The sequence below is a fragment of the Aphelocoma coerulescens genome, chromosome 15 (assembly GCF_041296385.1).
Source record: "Aphelocoma coerulescens isolate FSJ_1873_10779 chromosome 15, UR_Acoe_1.0, whole genome shotgun sequence".
In the NCBI taxonomy this organism is placed as follows: Eukaryota; Metazoa; Chordata; class Aves; order Passeriformes; family Corvidae; genus Aphelocoma; species Aphelocoma coerulescens.
The window spans coordinates 5,775,921-5,793,340 of NC_091029.1; the positions used below are offsets into that span (position 1 = coordinate 5,775,921).

General features: G+C 47.2%; 1 protein-coding gene across 4 annotated transcripts in view; it reads left to right on the plus strand.

The window, feature by feature from the left end:
• Nucleotides 1–15,039: 15,039 nt before the first annotated feature.
• ULK1 (unc-51 like autophagy activating kinase 1) overlaps nt 15,040–17,420 on the plus strand; it is a 78,379-nt gene continuing 75,998 nt past the window's right edge. For 2 of the 4 annotated variants that reach the window (XM_069031066.1, XM_069031068.1), the window contains exons 1-2: nt 15,041–15,426; nt 16,765–16,915. In XM_069031066.1, the coding sequence (XP_068887167.1) occupies nt 15,317–15,426; nt 16,765–16,915 (261 nt within the window). In that variant the 5' untranslated portion in view covers nt 15,041–15,316. Of the gene's footprint in view, nt 15,427–16,146; nt 16,573–16,764; nt 16,916–17,420 lie in introns of those variants that run through there. The other 2 variants (XM_069031067.1, XM_069031069.1) reach the window with 2 other exon arrangements.

A 17,420-nucleotide genomic window follows, 5' to 3' on the forward strand; every position in this document is an offset into this window, starting at 1 on the left:
ATCACTTCCCCCCCATAATTTGGGTGAAATATTAATATACTTTATAAATAATCACCTTCCCTGCTCCTCAGTCCTCCACTGCACAGAGAGCAGATTTACTCCATCCTTTGTTCCTAACAACACCTTTCCAGCCCCATTCCCAGTTCTCATAGATACAAACTAAACACACCTAAGGCATTGGTTCGATCATCACCTGGGATTCCCAGCTCTCCCTGTTCCCTGGATTGCTCATCCAAACACTCACAGCAGTCTCACCTCAGCCCAGAGACTGTCCTCAGACTAAGCCATCACCAGTGGTGGTGGTCCGGATCAGAAAGGTGCAGGAGCTGCAATGTTGGGGCCCTGCTGGAATTGCCTTGGCATGGCTTTTCCAGCCCCAGTGTCCCTGGAGCTCCAGGCTCTTTGACTCTCTCAGCTCTAACCCTAACATAACCCTAACCCTAGCCTGAGCCCTTAACCCAAACCCAGAACCATGGGTTTTCCAGCTCAGAAAGATGTAGAAGCAGCAATGTTGGTCCCCTGCCAGGTTGGGCCTCGGCACACCTTTTCCAGCACCAGTGTTCCTGGAGCTGTAGGCTCTTTGAGTCTCTCAAGCCTAAGCCTAGCCCTAATCCTCACAAAAAATAATGCCTTGTGTAGGCTGGTGAGTCCTCTACTGGAAGAGAGGGAGAAGCTCATCAGGAATGCCCTTCCTTCATCTCTCTTGGCTCTGGAAGGTTTTCATTATCATGCACAACCAGGATAAACAAGTGAGACTAGAAACCCCCTAAGCAAAATCCATGCTCGGGCGAGTAGAGCTTTGCAGAACCCATGCTAATCCTGCTCTACAAAGAACATTCCAAACATTTGGCACCTCCTGCATTTATAGGAATGAGGGAAGTCATGTCCCTACTGGCCTTCACCTCCTTCGGGGGTATAGATGGGCCCTACCTCTCAAAGCTCTTTGCCCAGTGAGCCTGCCAGGGAAGCAAGCTCATGGCTGCCCTTGGAACCTGTCTCTAAATAGTTTCATTCTGGCAGGATGACGTAGTGGAGCCTGGCTGTTATTCCTACCCCCTGGGTCACACAAGGTAGCAGTGACATGATGGAAGAACTTGGGCTCTGTCACAGCAGCTCATCTGTCACTGCCCCGCTGAGATCTGCAGCAGAGCTGGTGTCATTCTGTTTGGTGCAGAGGGGGATGGTCCCAGTGCTGCTCCACTGCCCACAGCAGGAGCTGTTTCTCATTAGGAAAGTGAAATGCTTTTTTCCACACTGCCAAAGGCCATCTGTCTATTTATTTGTTGTTGCCCACCCTGCTGGGAGCCGGTGCAGGTGGCCGTCCCTCCACGTCACTGTAAGCAGAGCTTTGTGCTTTGCCCTCTCCTACCAGTGCCTTTGGCACGGGCAGGACGTGGTGGCTGCAGCTGTGTGAGCTGGCACCTCTGAAGATCCTGAGCAAAGTCATTGGGGTAATGTTTCTTCTTCCATGAAGACTGCTACAGGCTGACTTGGGAAGTGCCTTTCAAGAGATGCTGATCCTTCAGCAATTCCTGTTTTCTTTGGTCCCAACAGGAGGCTGCCAAGAGAAATGGGCTTGACCAACACCTGAAGGGGCTGCTTTACCAGCTCTGAAGAAGTATCCCCTCTGCTGTGCTCCCAAAGCATGGGAAGAGCTCTAATGCCGTCCTGAGCCTTGCAAACACAGGTGTTGAGTTTTGCTTCCACTCTGCTCCCTACTTGCTGGTCCGTGTCTCTATGGGTGAGCAAGCAAAGAGCTGCCAGCAGACTGCGCTGACAGGCAGGGCTGTGTGCGTTCCTGCCCACGCTATCTCAGGTTTGTTTGGGCTGGGCCAGGCAGGTGTGCCCAGGGGAGCTCCGGGGCTGTACCCGAGTGGCAGATTGCAGAGAGAAAGTGCTGCATTGTTCTCTGCCTGGAGTCACCTTGCCTGAACCCGGCTCTGAAGCTGGCAGAGGGGGATGTGAAGAGCTATGGTAAATGTTAAGGAGTAATCTGACGTATCAGGGAATATCCAACATAGCACTGAACTTCTGAAGATGGATATTGTGGCTTGCTGTTCCCAGCACTGCAGAAGAGCAGTTTGTGTAGCTGCTGTGTCTGGTTGAGCCCATTGCTGTGGGCAGAGCAGCAAAGAGAGTGTTGCTATTGGACTTCTTCCTTTACTTCTTACTTCTTGAAGCCATGATTGCAGAGCAGATTCAATTTTTTTTTTTTAATGTCAGAAGAAAGGCCTAAAGGCACTAGTTAGTACTGTTTAGTATTTGGCAAACCATGCTGGACTAGGGCAGGGTGAACAGTAGGAGAAATATTAGAAGTGAATTCTAATCTTGCCTTTTACATGGATTACAAGTTCTGTCACTACGGACTCGTATTCCAAACTGGAGACAAGCAGCCCGTTGTGATTGCTGGTGAAATCCAGCACCAGGAGGGAGAATGGAGCAGCAGCCAGCTGGGGAGACAGTGCCTTCACAGGAGCTCCTCAGCTCAGTCCAAGTGTGCAAGTGCAAGTATAGGTCCCTGGTCACAAACCTCTGTGGTGGGCGTTTGACTCAAGGCCTGTCTTCTGAAACCTTTCCTCAGTGCTCCCAAGCTTCCCTCCTTGGCCATGAGCCAAGGAATCAGGCAAATCAACCGACAGAGTGTTTGTTTTTCCACCGGCTGTGTAAATGGTGCTGGTGTTATCAGTGAAACCAGGTCTGCTCATGGCCTCCTGCTCTGCAGGCGGTGGAGGGCTCTGATGTCCTGCTCCCGAGCTTTTTGAGGGTGGGGGAATGCCTTGCACAAGTTTCCAGAGCACCAAACACAAGGTGAGCACTCTGTGACTGCTTCCAAAGACAAGCTGGCCCTACCTCAGCTGTGTATTTGGACTTGTAGCAGATGTGAAAGTGGTGGGATGTAATAACTCTGTGGTGGTGCAGCCAGAACTGCTGAGCTTTCCAGTGGTCCTGGCCTTGCTCTGAAATAAGGACAGGAAGATGCTGTTGTTTTGAAGGTGCTGTTTATCTGGTTAAAGGTTTGCTCTGGTCAAGTGGGATGTAACAAGGCTGGAGCAGTTTTGAAGAAGGTCCAGGTCTGGATTTTTGCTCAGATCTGGAGCAAAAGATCTATATCTTTTGATGGTTGGTTTAGTTCTGCACATAGCCCCACAGACAGAGGATTTACCCGTGGGAGATTCTGCCCTGGGCTGTTCTTCATAATCAACAACCATCCTTGATGTACACCCTGATAAGGCTCCAGGAATCCACTCACCCTGCTGTGATAAAACGACCTGTGCTGGTGCTCCAGCCCTACACACCTGGGCACAGCCCTGGGAGCATGCTCTGCCTCTCTTGTGTGCTGGATTTGGCTCCTACCCAGCTCTGTCTCTCTTTTGCTTCTCCCATCCTCACAAAACCAAACGCAATCTGCTCATGTGTGTGCTTCAAGAGCCCTGCCAGGAACAAAGAGAAGTCCAAATATTTGTGTTGGGCTGTTACTCTTTCCATTCAGGTGATAAATGACAGACTGCAGCAGAGTCTTTTTGTGCTCTGTGGGATTTCCACTGTACTGACTCCAGCTTCACAACCTCACCAAGATGAAACACCTACAATTAACAGCTGGGTTTTAACTTGAAGGAAAATGACTGTGATTGAAATATGGCCTTTAAAAAAAACCCCACCAAAACCCCAAACAAAAACCCACAAACAAACCAACCACAAAAAAAAACCTGAGAAAAATCATCAGAGCTTCCCTGTGTCAGATGAGAAGTGCCTGGTCTCTGTGTGCAGATTCTTGCAGAACAGCATTTTCACTCAGAACTCTGGAGCTTGGTTGGTGATTTCTGTCCCAGTGCCTGGGACACAAGCTGTCAGTCTGCATGCAAATATTTCAGAGCTGCCTTCCTCTGCAAAGTTCCAAGCTTAAAGCCATGTGGAGCCCTGAATTTCCTTGGGACTAAACCTCTTTTCGGCTGAGCTGACCAAAGGGATGAAGATGTTTGCTAACAAATCCTGAATTTCACACCTCTGCTTCTGGGAAGCTGCTGGGCTTCAGTGCTTGGTAAACCCAGGAGGAGAATGGTGAGACAGCTCCAGGTGTGAGCTAGCTCAGGACACAAGCTGATCTGCTGTCACTGGGCCTGTTAAAAACTCAGAATGAAGGAAGGAAAGGCATAATCCACCCTTGTGGGATTTCACATACCAACATGCCAGACAAATTCTGTTTGCCTTCTCAAGCAAATTTGGTGTTCTCTGCTAGTGCCACAATGAGTTTTCTCACTCAGAAGTTTCTTACCAGGAATTCATTAGCCCTGAAACTTTAAGGATTGACTCTTCAAACATAAATACTCCCTATAATTACCTCCTCTTTGTGCTGTACTTTGGATGATATCTTTAGTGTTTCATTTTACACAGCAGACAGTGCTAATATTATAACATCAAGTTAAATCTCATCTACTTTGGGCAACTGAAAAGCTATCAAAAGTGACAGGAGCTTCAGAAAAAAAACTAATGTCAGAAAAAAATAATGTCAGAAATCTTTCTGGCTTCATTTTTTTATCCTATTCATTACACACAGCAGAGACAAGAAGCACTGTTTGAGTCTGCTTCAGCTGCTGTTTCCAGGAAGGATCCATTTTGGCAGACTCTTTAAACTCCTTCCTTCTTACTTAGTTAACTTCTGAGATCATGTAAGAGCTGAGGAACCTCCTAGTAGCCTGTTTCTCTAAGTGCTCTGTCCTGCTTTGCTTCTGGACTCAGGCTGGCACTGGACAGTTATGCCTACCTGGGGTGTAATAAAGTATGTATTAAACTGTAGGTGTTCCAGGCAGAGAGTAGAAGGTGGATAGAATCTATATTGTCCACACAGATCTGCCTCAATTCAATTTATTACCACAGCCTGACCCTAACCTTCACTGACTGACACCTTTGAGGAGTGGGTAGCAAAGAGATAAATCCTTTACTGCCCTTGAGTCTTCATCACTGGCAGCTGGGAGAGTTCAAGGGTACAAGGAGAGACCTTTGCTAAACATATTTATTTTTCTAGATAAATGAAATATAGGTCTCAAACCCTTTGCCAAGGCTATGTGTGCATCACTGTTTAAAAACTGTTGATTGATAACAGTTCTTGAAATCAGCACAAGGAATTCTGTTGGAAATTTTCTGGAAAATACATGTACAGAGTAAACCTGTTACGGCCAAGTGCATGATAAGAGGTATTACTCTTTAATGAAATTAGAGGGTAAACAGCAAGGGGGCCTTGACTTTTTTTTTTGGGGGGGGGGGTAACGGGAAAAAAAAAGCAGATGGAGTGCAAGCCAGCAATGTATAAGATGGTCACTTTAGTAGTTACAGAATGGGTTTAACACTGCCTTAAATCATTGCTCATTGTGAATGTGAAACATGTTCTCATTACTTATGTTCTCCTGAAACTTTTCATTTCTCCTCCCCTGCTATAAGCAATCAGGCAGGGATTCTGGCATCCTTGTCCCCCAGCCCAGTGGCTCTTCATTCCCACTCCAGTGAGGAGGCATTTGTATGGAAACAGCCTAACACTGACAGGTCTGTTCTGAACGGCTGAGGGAGCTTTGCTACAGAAAAGCAATGGGTGACAAGCCAAAATCTGGGATGTGGGGTGCTGCTTAGGAGCTGTCAGCTGGGATGCTCAGTAACTCATGCTGTGATGCTGTGATGCCCTCACATGGCCCATGCCAAGCTGCTGGCCAGCGCCAGGCAGGACATTTCCTGTGTGATGCAGACAGCTGTGCCTCCTGGGTCATGGAGAACTGGCCAGATGATGACATGGGGGCCACTTGATTTGCCATGTAACAGCAGACCCTCTATGATTCAGATAAGAGCACACTTATGCTGTTAAAACGATATAATTTGCTCCAGGACCTATTTGTGCATAGTCTTTCTACAGGAATCCAACCACAAGAATTTCTCTGATTAAATTAGGCAGGTTGGCTCGATGTAGGTGGGTCTGTGGGTGGCAGTTCTCATCCTCAGTGACAGAGCTGACTTGCAGTGCCTGGCAATGTTTGTGTTTCCATTGTTTCTGCTATATTTTCTCTTTTAATATATATATTTCTTTAAGTGCTCTTGGGGCATCCTGTTTAAATATGGGAGACCTTCCTCTGAAACTCACTGTCAGAAAAAACTAAACCTCCCATCTCCAAAGGCCTGTTCCTCCCCGCTCTCCCTCACCTGAGAGGATCAGAATGAACAAGCAAGCATGACAGGGAATGAGTGTGCACCTTGCTATGGCTGTTCCTACCCATGTCCACTGGCTTTTTCTGTGTCAGAGTCACAGGGGACAGCTCTTCTGTGCCTTACACACAGGCTGTGCTCACCCAGGTATCAGCAGATTTCTTCTTTATCATGGCCTCAATTTCATATCATATGACACATTAAATTGATGTCACAATGCTTACACATGTCTTTCAAGTTGATTCTCCTCCTAAGCATGTTGGCTGGCATTAGCCAGCTCCTCAGCTGTCAAGTCAGTGTAATTAGAATTGTTTTATCTGGCTGAGGGAGGCCCCAAGCTCCTAAATGGGTGCTACAGTGAATTGAGAATGGTTGAGTAAGGTCTGGAAACATACAGCCTGAGGATGATGAAGCACTTGGAGTTTTTCATGAAAGATATTCTATTAGTTTAAAAGATTAAGACTGTTGACAGAAAAATCTGATTCTCAGTGTAAAATCTGAAATCTAAAGCAAGTTGTGCCAAGCACAAATCCTAGTCTTGCAAACCACAGGATAATGTCAATAAAAATAAACATGTTTTCTTAAAACAAATAGTTCCAGTGTTCCTCTCTTTCCCCTAGCTGCCATTTAAACTCTATTCTTTTGCCTTTTGATTTTCCCTCTTTATCCGTCATATATAGCTTCTGAAGGAGAAAATCTTAAACATACAATCAGTATTGCTGAAATGATACAATATGTTATTTAAACCAAAGAGACTGTGATGTTTTGAATGCAAAATGTACTACATTGCTCCCCAGGCTTAGGTCTGTAGTGTTATGTCTGCACAAGAGAACTCAAGCAGGCCTTTAGGGTCCTGGATATGGGAAGGGTCAGGCTGAGACTGAATGCCAAATTAAAATTATGGGGGATTATCGATCTCCTGTAAGTCCCACAGTGGACAAGCTTTCCAAGATCAATTCCTTTGTGTCCTCAGGAATTTAAATGTTTGACTAGCACAGTCCCAGGCTTTCCTATGGTCCCTGTTAATGCAGTTGATCACTGGCCCCACAATATTTAATGTATTTCATCCTCTCTACTCTGCAATTCCACTCACCCTATTTTAGAGAGGGACAGAGGTATAGAGGGGTTAGAGAAGTCTGTGCTTGACTTAATTTTGATTATGTTGTTGCTGATGAAGAGGTGCCCAGAGTTTCCCAGGAAATTAATTGCAAAGCAGGGAGAACAAATGCACCCAGGACTTTGGAAATGTGTGTTCAAACTCCCCTTCCATGCCCTGTCCATGGGGTCAGACTATTCTTTTTATAGTGTTAAGCAATTTCATAACCTTTTGGCAGAAGGGGAGACAGATAACCTTGTTTACTGTGTTTTATCTCGTGGTTCATTTGTGGCCCCGTTCTGGTTTCCATGTATTTGTCTGATTTTGTTTATCTGCACTAGAATGGAAAGGAACTGCAATTAAATACAAGTGGTATTAATAGCTTGTTGCATGTGGTTCTGCTTTCTGTAACTGGATTATACTAATGTTGCTATTCAAGCCTCGAAGCTGCAAAAAGTGTCCCATCCTAATTACATAACCCCAGCTGAGGTCCCTTGGTAATAGGTGAGTGCATAAAACTCTTCCTGACAAGTTTCTCACGAGTCAGAGGATGTTGGTATCCTGCTTATTATGCCATGTTCATTTTAAAAGCTCTTGTCAACCAATAACCCAATAACTTTTCTTCCCTCTGGGTTTTGTTAGGTTAATCCATGAGTCATGGAATATTTGATGACGAATTTGTGACTCATGGGAAAGCACCACAGCCATCACAGTCCTGGATGATCTTGCTGCCCAGGACTGCCAGGTCAAGTGTCTTCCCAATGCTTGGATGTACATCACAAATGCATCTTGAAACATTTCAGAGTATCAATAAACCCCAAATCCTCTACTGGGAAATATTAGTGTTAACCTGGCCTATTAGCAGAACAATTCTTGTGGCCTGTACCCAGCCCTGGGGAGAGCATTGGTGATGGGCAGAGAATTCAAAGAACCAGGGTCAGCCTTTTTTCTCTTGCTTTTATTCAGATATTTGCTTTTATTAGTGATGGTATCTTGTTGCATTTGACAAGGGACGAATGACAAATGCTGAGCCGTGTACATTTCTGATCTTTAATTAGGCATAGCCATCACTGAGTTAGTTGCTACCAAAATCAAAGTAGTACAGAAATAATGATGAGAAATTAGGTCTTCAAAGGCCTTGTCATTTACACAGATAAGGGAAAGGGAGAGATAGCAGTCTAGGGGACTGAAATACCAAAATACTTCTCAGAAATGCATCTCTGATTTGTCAGGCAAGAACTCAACAGCTGGAGATCTTCAGTCCCAGGCAAGTGCTTCACCTAAACTGCATTTCTGGGAAATTGCTCTGTGAATTTGTGGAGACAACAAGAGCTCAGGTGTGCCAAAAAAATAAAAATAAAAATTAAAACCAAGTTATTTATTATCACCTTGCCCTTAGGTCTTCCTCTTTGCTTTGGGGCTATAAGTGCTGGAGTATAGATATGGGTGGGTGGGTCTGATGTCTTAGCAGAGCAGTTGTTTATATATATATATAATTTTTTTAATGCTTTTGAAAGCACTAAACACCCAAGAAACCTTTCTGATGCTCGACTGAGAACTTTTCTTGCATGCCACTAATTGCTGCAGGCTTTCATGTGGGAGAATTGTCTCTCCAGTTTCCTAGAAATACACAAAGACAAGGAATCATTGCTTTGGAGCATTTGCAACATGGGGACAGATCCCAGCTGCTGCACCCAGCAGTCTCCAGGCCCACTACAGGGAGCTTCTGTGCTGCCTTTCATGTTCCTGTGAGCAGCCTGTCCTTGTCAGTTGAGAAAACTGGTAACAGATCCAGAGGAAGAGCCTGCATTTTTCTTTTTTCAAGTGATTTTTCTTTGTATCCATAGGAGTGGTACTAGGATGATAACTTTCAAGGCCTTTTTTTGGAGTAACTCCTCATCTCAGGCTTTTAGGGAAACTTTCAGCCTCTGCCCGAAACCAAAACACTGAAAACAAACCACAGAACAGGGGAGAGAGCTGGGCATGACACAATTTGCTTATCCAAGGACACAGTTTGTCCTCAACTGTGTCATTCCTGCCAGATGTTTGCCCAACCTGTCCCAGGAAGGCTCTAGCAGTGATCTGGGCAGCCCACTCCCCTCCTGAGCCCATCAGCAGGGGGAGAGATCTCCTTCATGACTAGTGAAGGTTCTTATGCCTCGTCCTATCTCCTGTGGCCATTCCTCACTGTTATTGACACATCTGTAAATGAAGGAAGCTATCATTTCTGCCCAGGCTTTACACTGGATGAGTAAGGCCTTGGCTGGAACAATGCCTACCTAAAATTGTATGTGCTACTGGTCTGCTTGAAAACAGAGACACCTCTGAGCCAGTTAGTCATAAAGAGGAAAGTTTATTAACAGTCCCTTCCCAAGGCAAAGCTGGAAGCTTGCTGGAAGCAGTTAGGAATCCCAAATGAGCTGGTCCCAGGAGTGAGGGGCTCCTGGCCATGCCTCCCTTCTCCTGGGGCAGCAGTGCTGATGCACCAAATCCCAGAAGGAGCCCACCTGCAAAGAAAGTGCCTGAGAATCCTATTTTTAAACTGGTGCATGTCCTGGACCTCCCAGGCTCATGACAGAGAGGAAGAAATGACTGTTCTATAAGCCTGCATTCTTCTGTGGCTCTTTGCCATAATCCAGCAGTGAAATGGGGTTAAACCTGCTCTTAAATGGGCACCTCTTAGAGAAGGAAAAACAACAAGGCCTCTGATTCATAACAGGATGGATACAGGTTTCTCTGGGAAGTCACTGCAGACTTGTAATATTTTAGATTTCATTGGTGATTTTTGTCTCAAGGCTGCTTTTGAGAAGGACAGAGGCACCTGAGGTGAAAAATGTGAATTCACTGTCCACCTGGATTTCTTTGGAAAGACTTTATTGGGCTGAAAGGTTCTTTCTGACCATGAATTTCAGCTCTCTCCTGGAGAAGGAGATGGTCCTTAAACCTGGAGGCTTCCCCTGTATTAATCATGCAGAGGCCACCAAAGCAAGGGCTAGTGCTGGAGCATGTTGGAGCTGTTCCAGAGGATCCTGTTGACTTGAATGGACATTGGAGGGGATCCCAGAGCACAGGCTAAAGTGAGGCCCATGTCCCTCCCTGAACAAACCTTGCCTTCACCAGGACTGACATGAGGGACCCGATGGATGGCACACACCAAAGTGTGTGGGTAGCTGTGGAGGGAAGCTGAGGGTGGTGAGAGTGGGTCTGTTCCCAAGCAGGACAGAGACAACATCTTGTAAAGAACTGCACGATGAAACCTGCTGATTTATGGACAAGCAGTACTTGTTCTGGCAAAAAATAGCTTCCAATTAGCCTGAAAACAGACTGCTCTGGGTGGATTTGCAGACTCTTATTAATTGGCAAACTTCATTTTAATATAATCAGCTGCTTGACAGGCAGGTTAGGTAATGATCCTTGATGTGAGCACTAACAGATTTGAACACTAAGCACAGCCTTTAGTGCCCAGAGCCCTCTGCCAGTACCTGAAATGCATTTGATATTAAAATGCCATGGGAACCCAGGAAGCCCCTTGCCAGAGCACCTTACTGAGTACATTAAAACGCCACCTTCAATAATTCATAACGTCTGCTCAGTAAGTTGGTGTGTATGTGCAGGGAGGGGGGTAATAAAACATCTCAGACCTGGCCTGCCAGGATAATTCAGTGGCTAGTTAAATCTCTCAGCACTATTAATCAATAAAGTGGCTCACAGCATAAATAAATCCAGCATGTAATATGACAGGGCTATGGAAGTGCATGGAAAGTGACTCTTCCTCTCCTGTGTGTGGTGCTAAGTGCCATACTGCTCCAGCAGTTATTTGAATAACCTCAATGCTCTAATACTTCAAATATTCAGACCTTCCATCTGTGTTATCTCATGTTTGAATGTCACCTAAATGTTTTAAACTCTGCTCTGTGTGGGATGCAGGGAGCTGGCTGTGAAAGTTAGGGAGCAGATTGCAGGCTCCATCACTTAATTGAGTGTCTCGTTTCACTGATCAAGAGCTGATGTTTTGAGCGGAGGACCACTCCTTTCCTAAGACAAAAGCATTTTACCAGAGCTGGACTGCTCTTTCTGCAGATCCCTGGTGAGGTGTGAACAAATACTCTTGACACAACTTCTACTGCTGCTGTAAATCTGCAGGTGTTTTCCGGGCTCCAAATTAATCTACTCCTTCAGCCTCTGCAGGAATGCAGCACAACAAAGCAGTGTTCAAAACTCGCTTATCCTGGTGGATTTGGTGCAATTGTACTGTAATCTCTGTCTTATCCTTACTGTAACTGATCCAGAATCCAGCCTACTAGCAGACATCAGAAACCTGTATGATTAAACAACATGATCTTAATTTTCCATTAAACTCAGCCTGTAGCTTCCCTTCTATTCATTAATGCCAGGCTAATATTTACTTTTACGATTTACAGATATTTGTAGACCTTCCACATATTTCTTCCACCAAACTGAACTTCAGCCAAGCACTGAGTATTCTGTACCTTCACTCCTTCCTGATGAATCTGGCAAAAATTCCAGCTTTCAGGTTAGTGTTGGCTCTGCCCAGATACTGGCGATTGTGCTCAGCTCTTAGGATATTTGTGGAAAGCAGATGTGTAACTGCCTTAACATGCCTGAATTTGCATAAGATTTTGAATCCGCATGAATACAGCGTCTGCTTTTCATCCAGATGTACTCTGAAACTCAAACTCTGATCTTTCCTTCTGTGCTACTCTGTCCTTCTTCTTTGGCTGTGAAGTATCCAGAATAAGTTTCAAGCACACATTTCTGTGAAGAAAATAATTACCCAGCAGCAGCACTACCTACAACTGAGCTACAGCACATGTTAAAGCTCATCTTCAGGCTTCAGTGCTCATTTCACATGAAGAGGAGATGTACGACCAATTATAAGGCTCAGCCCATGTGCAGTAACATGTTCAGTCACATCTTGCTCATGCACCCAGGCTTCATAGTCCAGCACTTCCTCCAGAAATATTGATTTGCTGTCCTGGCCCTTAGTGCTTGTGTCCCTGGGGCAGTCGCTGTAATGAAAAGATTACACAGGAAGGCCTTGGAGATTCCCTCTGCATCGAGCAGAACTTTGATCTCAAAACAAAGACACACAGCAAGGGAAAGAACTTGTTCTTTGTGATTGTATCTGAGCAAGGATTCCCCCACGCCTTTCAGACACAGTGGTTCAATGGGTGGCTGCTGGAAGGCTTCCGATCTCTCACTGGGCAGTGTGGGGAGCACCTGGCTGGAGCTGCTGAACTAGAAAAGCAAAGACAGAATCTTGGGAAAAGCTGTGTGGTCCACAGCAGATGCTTATATTAAGAAGCTGGAACTGTCTACAGAGGCATCATAAAAAGATGGAAATTTCCTCCTGGAAATCTTTATTCTGTCTTTATTATAAATTGATACTCTGAGTTTGCTTATGTAATTCCCTCACACTTCTGTAGCTTTAACCAATTCCCCAGCTCAGAGACAATTACATTGTGCCTCTGCAGCCAAGAGCTAAGGATGGCTCTCTTGGATTACAGGAGGTAGAAACAGCCATATTTATGACTCCTGATTAAAACATGGTATTGGAAAAGAGTATTACTTGGGGATATCAGGATATCATTTGACCATCGTTTTTCTTTACATTTAAATTAGAAAAAATAATAAAGTTGCATTAAATTAAAAAGAGAATTTCAAGACAATATTCCAAGGCTTCCCACAGTGGGTGTATTGTATGCTTATATTATTCTCCACCCATTGTAAATCTCAGCAGTAGATCTTCCCCTACTGATGTTTTGCATTAGTAAATTGAACTCTCTACTCTGTCCCCTCAAAGATTAATGCCTCCATCTGAGGAAGTAATTGAATACGTGCTGGCAGTAGTGCTTTCATGATTAGCAAATGGGAGGCTGTGGGAGGAGAACAGAATTTGCATGTGTTGGATGTTGGCCTAAACATACTCTCACTGAATTCTGGACATCAGGGAAGAATTGGTAGAGCACAAGCTTTTAATCAGCAAACCACGGGAAAAAAAATTTGAAGAATCCTACATTTGATTAAAAAGCTTTTCAGCCCTCTTTGTTCCAAAATGCATAAATGTGTCTCCAAACATCTCAATATTTGCTGTCAAGGGGCATTACATTTTATTAGTGGTCCTGGGGGAAGTTTCTAAATTTTTGTAGAAGTCTGAAATACTTTCACCAACTTCATTTTTTGAAGATACACACTTGAAAGATGTTTAACTGCTACAAATGTTAAACTGATAGTTCAAAGTGAGTGTGATGTCTCATGTGCCCATGGCATCCGGTACAACTTGGTCCTGATCCTTGTACAGACCTTTCTTGTGCTACCTTGAAGTTCCTTTTACTCACTAGAAAGCTACCCCGTGAGCCTGCTTAAAAACAAAACAAATTTGCCTACAACAAAACCAAAATGTCAGCAGAGAGGAGGTTGACTTTGCCACCTGGCTCTGTAAACAGCTGCATGCAAAGAGCTACCTTAGGACCCATGTTTAGTCAAATCTAACTTACGTTTAACTTTTTTATTTTTTTTTTTCACAACCAACAGCATGTGAAGAAACAAATAAGCACACTCAATACAGAACAAAGGACATTCATCACTGAGATATTTTGGCCTCTAATTGAACAACAGTCATATCAACTTCCTCCTTCACCCAGCGCCAGGACTGTGTATCTTTGCTGTGCTGGAGAAGGCAGAAACACCTGTGGGCACTGGAGATTTTACCACAGTTCTTGCAAGAGTGCACTTGCTAACCAGAGTGCTCTGGCTGCTTTCCAGACAAGGCAGAGACAAGATTTTGCCTGCCTAGAAATCATCTAAGTAGTTTCAAAACATTTTCTTCACTTCCTGCCTTAAACTTTTGCAACTATTACCTTCTGCATTGGAGACAGTGGCTTTTAACAACTGGTGAAATTAATTCCTGTGTCTGTCATTTGCCAAGTACCTTTTTTTTTGTTTTGAAAGTTTGATGATGTTTGACATTTCTACTGGTTTCTGTGTTACTATTTTAATTAACCCCCTATGATCACTGACAAAAGCCTGAAATTGTGGATGTGTGGATGACACAGAAGTGTGAAAGAAAACAAGTGGCTAAGTATATTGTTTGCTTTTTTAAAGCAGTTTTAAAATTAACTTCTGCTGAAATCACGACGGTGCTCTAGTCTTGTTTTGATTTAAAGGCTACTTCAACAGAGGCAGTTTTCAGATTCCCTCTGATCCTTGTCATGTTCACAGCTCCCAAAAAGCACTAAACTGCTGGAATTTGAGATGCCAATCACTACCAGTCAGGCACTGCTACTTTTATATTGGCATTTAGCACACACTGTCATTTTTCCACTAAAATGTTAAGTGGAGGAAGGTACCTGAACACCAGTTATGAAGGAACCAAGGACAACAGACTACAGGCCAGATATCATATCAGTCAGCCACTGCCTTTGTGTAGATAACACGTCCTGACGCTGTGAAGTGCTGCTTGTGCCTAACTTCTGCCGAGAATGGTGATAACTGCAGCCACCCAGCGCCACGACACCGAGCACCCTCTGTGCTGGGTGTCTGCGGAGCCGCTGGCATCACCCAGGCAGCGCGTGTTTGGAATTGCAGTGCTGGCACAGGTCGATACACGGGTCAATACCGTGCAGTTGTGTAAAAAACAAAATTCAGACTGAGCGTGTGAGCGGCAGTGCTGCCCACGAGACACGTTGTTCTCTCTGCAATTGGAGTATGACGTTGTGATAAGTTTACAAACAGGAGCGAGTGCGCAAGTGGTGCGGATGCCACCAGGGCTGGTGGGTTTGGGCAGCGTGGAGCAGAGGATGGGGCAAATGTGCGAGAGGTGCCTGCCACGGAGGGAATGACCTGTGAGCCCACACCCACGGGGCAGAGCTTGTGGGTCACTGCGCAGCAAGAGACTGGGGATGGACAAACTGCTCACCAGGCTCAAGCCAGGAAAGGTTTCTTATCACAACATTGATTCCATGCCCAGCTTTGGAGCAGGACATTGAGAAGTGTCCATCAGAGGAGAGCTCCATGGAGGCACCCTCGGGGACTTCTGGAGGCCCAGTTGGCTCCCCGCAGAGGAGCCGTGGTCTGCTGGCACAGAAGCGTGTGGAGAAACGCCAGAGCCTGTGGAGGAGGAGGTGGGCTATGCTGGGGGAGAGGAAGGGATGCTGGAGGTGCTGGGACCAGGTCCACTTGGACACTTTGGAGCTTCTGGGGTAAACTTGACCTGAACAGACATATTTGTTTAGTTGCTGGAAACGTCACTTGGTCTGTTCAGCTGGGAGGAGATGGACAGGAGACCTTATTGTGGTGTACAACTTTGGGGTTGTGAAGGGAAATGAAAGGGCAGGCACTGATCTCTGCTCTGTGGTGACCAGTGACAGAACCCCAGGGGATGGCCTAAAGCTGTGTCAGGGGAGGTTCAGATTGGATATTAGGACAATGTTCTTTCCTAGAGGGTGGCTGGGCACTGGAACAGGCTGTCCAGAGAAGTGGTGACAACCGAGCCTGACAGAGTTCAAGAAGCATTTGGACAATGCTCTCAGGCATGTGGTGGGATTCCTGGGGCTGTGCTGTGCAGGGCCAGGAGCCGCACTTCGATATCGTTGTGTGTCCCTTCCAACTCAGAACATCCCATGATTCTGTGACCTCCCAAAGGCTCGGGCGGGTGGTTGGCAGGAGCCCTCCCGGCCCAGCCTCGGCCAGCGGCGCGGGGGCAGCGGCAGCGCGGCGCTGACTCAGGCGGGCGGCAGGCGGCGCCTTTAAATGTGCCGGGCCCGGCCGCTCCGCCTCAGGTACCGCCGCCGCCGCCGCCGCCGCTCTGCCGGCCCGCCCGCCGCCTCCCCCGCCGCGCACCGCGCCTGCGCCGCCCGGCGCGCCCGCTCCGCTCCGCACAGCTTTGTCCGGGCCCGGCCGAGCGAGCGGCGGCTCCCGCGGCGCGACCCCGGCCCCGCGACCCCGGCCCCGCCAGCGCACACAGCCGGGGCCGCGGGCAGCCCTTAAGGTGGATCTCGGTTAAGGTGGAGCGCTGCCGTGAGGCGGACCGGGCGTTAAGGTGGATCGCGCTTAAGGTGGACTCTCGGCGAAGCCGCGCCTGCCGGCGGGGGGGCCGGGGTTCGGCATGGGGAGCCCCGCCTGAAGCGGGGCCCGAGGAGCCGCGCCGGCCCGGCCGGAGGAGGAGATGGGGGAGGCCCGCTACTGAGGAGCCAGCTTCGCCCCGGCCGCTGACAATGCCCGGCTCCCGGCCGCTCGGCAGGAAGAGGCAGCCCATGGACGAGGGCGAGGTGGGCAGCGCAGCCCGGCGCGGAGCTGCCGGGGCCGGCGGGAGCGGGGCTGCTCTGGCTCCCGACCGCTCGGGGGGGGGCGGTGGCGGGGGTTGTCCCCGTCGTGTTTGGATTGGGAGAGGTTTAATTTTCTTTAAAGGCAGCTCCTTCATCACCGCCATCCTCCTCCTCCTCCTCCTCGTCCCTTTGCAGCTCTGAAGCCGTCCCGGCCGCAGCCTCCCCGCCGGCCCCCGGGACCCCCCGGCGCAGCGCCATGGAGACGGTGGGAAAGTTTGAGTTCAGTAGGAAGGACCTGATCGGGCACGGAGCCTTCGCCGTCGTCTTCAAAGGCAGGCACAAAGAGGTGAGAATCCCTGCTTCCCCCCCCTCCCGCCGCTTCTGATTTTCATTTATTTATTTATTTCCTGGTTTGGGCCGAGCTGGGGACAGCGCGCCCCGGTCACCGCATCCCCGCCGGTTGCGGCGGCTATTGCCAGCCTGGGCATCGCCTCGGGCTCGGGGTGTTTATTGTTATTTATTATTGTTCTCCTTGGAGTTTCTTCGGGAGCAGGCGTGTGTCCCGGCAGGAGCCGGGCAGGTGGCTTCACCTTGGGGCTGGGAGGCCGTCAGCTGCCTGTGGGGTGCCTACAGATCCACCCAAAACCCGTCCTCACCTCCAAAACAAGGGAGAACAAAATCCACACGCTGTCTATGAAAGGAGCTCTTTAGTTTGGTTGGGATTTTTTTTTTTTTTGGTGTGTGTCTGTGAAGTCTTCTCCACCTAATTTTTCCAGGAGGAGGAGAAATCTCTTATAAATAAAAGGAAACCAATTCGGCAGTGGATTTTCCATCATTAGTGCTTGGGATAA